Raw genomic sequence first — 6,160 nt, 5'->3', positions numbered from 1 at the left:
CGTACGATACTTACTGAGTTGATAAACACAAAGCTCCCAATGGAACAGCGAGAGTACAATCAACAGCAAATGAATTAGGAGAAAAAAGGTTTTCTCGACGAAAAATGAGTTGGCAATGCTGCGAACACCGAGGCAATCTTGATAAGAGGCTTGAGGAGCGTCGAGCAAACTTTCCTGAAAAGCACAACTCAACTCCAGTATCGAAGGTCATGCTACACGTGGATTGGCAACTTTTGGGAGCATGCTGTCTGTCTACACAATTCTCCCCAAATGCCTGTTTGAAGATGAACCTTCTGCTCGCATTTTATTTTTCAAATGTAGTTCTGACGTTGTAGTCATTTTACAATTATTTGTATTTGTTCTTATTTTGCTTTGCTTTTATGTCACCTTTACATTTAATCGAAACTATGAAGATGGATGATAATGAGATTAAATTGATGAAGAGACACTTAAAAGAGAGATTGCCAGACCAGGGCTCGAACCCGGAACCTAAAGCGGATAAGGTGGGGTGTAGTATAAAATTTGTAATTGCTCAGGAGTATTTTTTTTTCTGTTCATGACTAATACCTGCTTTCGGACACTTAATTTATAAGTGACACACTTCGTTCGGTGGGGAGAAGCCAGGTATTGTTTGAGAGGAGGGACACATCTCGTTCATATACTAGATACAATCATGGACTATACTTGAAATGTGACGTGCTAAACAATACTTTCGGAAATCAGTTGGACATAGCAATTTTGATATACAAGTTGCATTTTCTCTACTTATTCATTATGCCTCATAGATAATCTCTCAACAACGCAAAATGTTTTAATTGACTCGAATTCACAATGACTAATATATACTGGACCTACATATTTTAAATGCAAAATCTAGGTGACGAAAATATGCCTCAACACGAAATGAAAATGCAATATTCATTCAATACACTAAAAAAGCTAACCAAAGCAGACATTTAACAACATTACACACGTAACGTTTCCATCCTCTAACAGGGTTTTTGTTGGAGTAAGATTCACATGGCGTAATAGGATTATCATTCACTACAAAGCAATAGCTATAAACATGAGATAAACCTGAAATGAGCGGTTAGAATTCACCATAAGAGAAGTGCAGCAGGTAAAACAAAACACATATGTAAGGAAGAGGTGTGTAAGTGTAAGTTTCTATGTGAAAATTGACTGAGTGGTAGCACTAGACGGTTTTACGTCAAGGATCCTAGGTTCGAATACCGATCTGGGCATTGGTGGTGTTTATAAATGTTCTATTTATTTTATCTTCACTGATCTTCGTCGTCGCGATTGCCCGAAAGTGGAAGAAAAGCGACGCTAAATAAAAATAAAAAATATGTGAAAATTAGAAGGTTAATTAAGATCTGATAGGTAAAATATACTCTATGAGCGATGTTCGATAGAAGTTCTGTTAAGATGTCAAACCCGTAAGAAGCAAATAGCGCAGTTGTGTGAAGGATTGAAGATAAGCTTCGATAACATGATCACCTGGATTGTCTCGAGCTGAACCAGTAAATGGGCGATGTTTAATCCCCAAGGCCATTTTGCTAAAACGAATGCCAAAAGTAGTTCGTGTGTGGATTTGGTCAGCATGAAATTGTTGGGTGATAAGTGAATGGTATTTTTTCTGTTTTCGTTATTTTACGTTGCTTTTCTACCTCAGGATCTTGAATGACGAATAAATTAATTTGGTGAACTGATAAACACAAAAAAGCCAACCCCGTGGCTAATTGGTTAGCGCACGCGCTTCGAAGTAAGGTGAAGATGTGTCATTGTCTGCATCCCACTTCCATCTATCACATCTTCAACCTTCATCATTGCGATTATACGAGACTGGTAGAACAATGACGTGAAATAACAAAAATATCACCCTCGGTGTCGATGTTTGAAGTATTGCTGTTTCTGCATTCAATAGCGGCTCTAGATTGTGACAGTGATGTGAAATACTTCTGATTTTATAAGAAATAGTAAAACGGGAAGAGCGATAGATATTCCTCTATTTTCAATTTTCTCTAAAACTCTTTTCCCCGACTGTGGTGATAATGAATTCTATGTAGTATGAGAAATATACTTTAAATTAATTTATACTAATTTATTCATATGCAACTGATTAAGAGAGCTTCCACGATGGCGCAAGGAAATCGTCGCCGCATTGTAATCAAGCAGTTCTCGGTTCGATGCCCGGTGGAGGCACATAGTGATTCGGATTCTAGTTTAAACTGTACATCTCGTCCCGGTTTGCCTATTTGTGCATAAAACTCAGACTCAGAATGATTAAAGACTTTTCAAAATATTCTGTCTGTATCGGAATGGCAACTTTCTTCAGAACGAAAATGAATTCGTAAAGCAATAATACGCACAGCACCTCTAATTACTCGCTGCCATTCAACACGCTACAATTCGTAAATTCAGAATTATTATTTTAGGGTTCAAATCCTAGCATCTGAAAGAGGGACACTTGGCCCCAAAAGTTTCAGGTTTGTGAACATTTACTAGTTAAGGATATTTTTGTTAAGCTCCTGGGACCTGAGGAACAAAAATATAGATCTTTTAAAATGATTTCTCAAATCAAATGTAGAAATCATTCAGCACACTAGCCCAGGGACGCTATAGCTTATTCATGGGATGGAAAAATTGTCATTTCCTGGTCTCAGCATGGAGTTCTATCTCTGCAGTGTTTCCTTGTCAATTTAATGTAATTATCATCCATCCTCATAGTTGCGACAAATTATAAATGTGTCATGGTAAAAACAAAGCAAAATAAGAAAAAAAAATATAACATTACTGCAATGTCATTACTACGTTGGCAAAAAAAAAGTGAACACCAGATAATTTTCAAACAGGCATTTGGGGAGAACTGTGTAGAGGTAGACAGACAACATGCTCCCGAAAGTTGCCAATCGACATGACCTTCGGTACTGAAGTTGTGCGTTGAGGAAACTTTGCTTGAGGTTCCTCAAGCGTCTTATCGCAAATGCCTCAGTGTTCACAGCATTGCCAACTCATTTTTCGTGGAGAAAATATTTTTTCTCCTAATTCATTTGCTGTTGATTGTACAAATAAACGTCACATCACATGCCACATACACGTTTATCGAAGAAACAATGCAGTTAGGCAATACACGACGCGACAACAATTACTCCCACGTATGTTATTCCTACATTCCGCTCATAGGAAACAGGAATCAACACTGGGGCAAAAGACCATCAGCAACGCGGTGAATTGGCAACACAGCAACGTGCAGAACGAAGTTAGCGCTGCAGCTTCCTCCCGCGACTGCCTAACTCTCGGTTCCACCGCTAGGTGGTCTGTTCTCTGGTTGGTCAGCGGCACGTTCTCCGCTCCCCACTTCCCCTGCCAGCTTCTAGAGCGCACGACGTAAGAACTGAAAAGAGCTATAACCACGAGCGTTTTTCCCTAGTTCTGTGGTGTGAAACTACTTGCTGAGACTGTTCTGCATGTACAGTCAAATCAATCAACCAGGGCCTCCCCAATGGCGCAGTGGTAGCGTCGTCGCCTTGTAATCAAGGGGTCCCGAGTTCGTTACCCGGTAGAGTCACAAGTGGTTCGGATCTCACTTTAAACCGTAGGTCCAGTCCCGATTAGGCTTACTGTGCATAAAGTGGACTTAAAACACCAAATCAACAGCAAACAATCAACCAGGGAGCAAGGGACGAAAGCCCCATAAATAGAACATTGATTGATTGAATTAAGTCCACTTTATACACAGTAAGGCTAATCGGGACTGTACCTACAGTTTAAAGTGGGATCCGAACCACTATGCCCCTGGAACCTCTTGATTACAAGGCGACGACGCTATCATTATGTCATTGGGGAGGCCCCGTAAATAGAACAAAATTACTATTTACTATGGAGACATCAAATCTTAATTTCCTTACCAAACCACCACTTTACATGACCAACCCAACGCATACAGCACTGTAAGCAAAACACAGCTATTACAGAAATAATCTGAAACAGATATCAACCCATCATTCCCAGTTCAATTGTTGTCGCTTTCAAAAGTAACTTCTCGAAAGTTTCATCTCTATTTCATTTGGCAAAACTTCAATTCAATTATATCTAGCTTTCCAGAAGTGTATGTCGACCTTCGTGGCGTAGTGGTTAGCATAGCGCGCTACTAAGCCTTGGATGCCGGATTCGAATCCTGGCCAGGGGTTGAGTGTTCGTTATGAGTGTTCCTTCATCAACTTAATTCTATCATACTCATTCTCGTCGTTACGATTAGCCAAAAGTGACACAAAATCGAAGTTAAATAACTACAATGAAATCTCGCTACATACAATGGAGGAAACTGAATAAGAGCAAACCTTTGACATTTTCTTTCCCCAGCCCGATCAAACAGAGCGGGTCGTTCAGGCACTAAGCCCCGGGAGGGCTCGGGGACTGAAGCTCCACCCGAAATTCTACAAATTTATAATTTAAACACTGTATAGTGGAAATTAATTTTACTTCCATTAAACATCTTGTATAATAACTTGTATTGTACTGAGAAATTCATCCTAGGGGATTGTACCGCCCCTCCTCACACACACAAAATTTTCGCTTTAGATGACGACTGCTGCCCTCCTCGATATAAAATTCAGGCTATGGGCCTGGGGCCGTTAGTAATATTTTGCAGGAGGGCCCAACATTTGTAGAACCGGCACTGTTTGTATGTAGTAGTAATTTCAAATTAAAATTCAAATAATCTGACATGTAATGAGGAAGAGAGGAAAAGTTCTATTTTTAGAATAGCACACACCGATTTGCTGTTTCCATTTCTACAAAATTTTATGGTTATTTGCAAGATACAGTATTCTTTAAAACAGGTTTAAAAATCGTTTTTCTGGAACAGACGAGACTGTGTACAGAAAAAGATGCATACACAGCTCATATTGAATTGCTATATCTATAGTTAGTGCGTCTACAGATATTCATTAAGAGGTAAACCCTAATGTGGATTACAATGTGAAGCTCATCGTAGAAGAATTTGAATAAACAAATCTTGATATTAAATTTGCATGGAAAATTATTTTTTACTCGCACAAGTTCAAGTATCTGTATATACAAAATTTTGATACATTCTAACGCGTAAAATACGTATATAAACTACATGAAAAGTTATTATAATGCAGCATCTCCTCGTTCAATGTCCACATCGCGTGATCTTCGATGGAAAAAAGCTACAACACAGTTTGAAAACCTTGAGCCGGGCGTATACATTCTGCAAAATTCGTGCCAGTAATTTGCATCCATTTCATACTCTGGGGCGAACTGCAGCGATCTACGGGTGAGATTTCGCAACCGTTGTAGCAGTGTTCCCCCCATGTTTGCTAGCATCGTTATAACGTACGCTGGAATGAAAACTATAGTAAGAAACGATGCCCCCCACCCTGCTGCTACGGTCCAAAGGGGGAATGGCTCTGCCCCGTATGAAATTGGTTTGCTGCTGCAGACAACGAAGGAACCATAGACACAGAGTAATGTTGCCGGAGTTACGACCACCCAACACAGCCACCACAATCCATTAACTGTCCTCCTACCGTGAACAAACATCAAAAGTCTTTCGTACTTTTTCATGCCGTAGATGAACACAAATGCAAGCACTTCCATGACGCAGATGATCACTAGCGTCGGCGTAGCGTGGGTATCAAGCAATTTGAACCAGTATATTCCATTTTCTCGAATGCAGAATGCCAAGACTAGGAAAACAAAGAACACGGTGACTATGATGCGCGGCAATCTGTCCTTCTTCAGAGTGGGATAAACGTCGTACAGACTCCACTGGAAGGCGTCAAGTTGTATCACTATCCAGGAGAGTGCGGTATAGCCGAGAGAGGCAAATAACAGGACGTTCCATAGCTGGGGACAAGGCATGGTGGCTATCATCGCAGGATAAACGGAGAACATCACTGCCGGCCCGTCCTTTGCCAGGGAGAAGAATGGGATGCCAGTTTGCGCTTGCAAGAAGCCCAAGCCGCTAAATAGCACGAGTCCGAAGATTACGCTCACGGCCGTACTCAGACCAGGACGCAGAACACTTCCCACCAGCAATTATGGTTCACGTAGTTGAAGCGAGCTCGATGTACTGCAGTGCCGTGTCCGACCCCGACGGTGAACAGCGCTTGGACTGCTGCGTCCACCC

The 6,160-nt window shown here is 40.8% G+C and overlaps 1 protein-coding gene across 1 annotated transcript; it reads right to left on the bottom strand.

Annotated features, from left to right (window-relative positions):
- Positions 1–5,139: 5,139 nt before the first annotated feature.
- LOC146000584 (sodium- and chloride-dependent neutral and basic amino acid transporter B(0+)-like) lies at positions 5,140–5,892 on the bottom strand. Its single transcript, XM_083138336.1, has one exon. It carries the CDS (start codon positions 5,890–5,892, stop codon positions 5,140–5,142), a length of 753 nt encoding a protein of 250 aa, XP_082994462.1.
- Between the last annotated feature and the right edge of the window lie 268 nt (positions 5,893–6,160).

The sequence above is a fragment of the Lepisma saccharinum genome, chromosome 16, assembly GCF_977018435.1.
Source record: "Lepisma saccharinum chromosome 16, izLepSacc3.1, whole genome shotgun sequence".
NCBI lineage: Eukaryota > Metazoa > Arthropoda > Insecta > Zygentoma > Lepismatidae > Lepisma > Lepisma saccharinum.
This window is presented reverse-complemented; position numbering and strand designations above follow the sequence as displayed.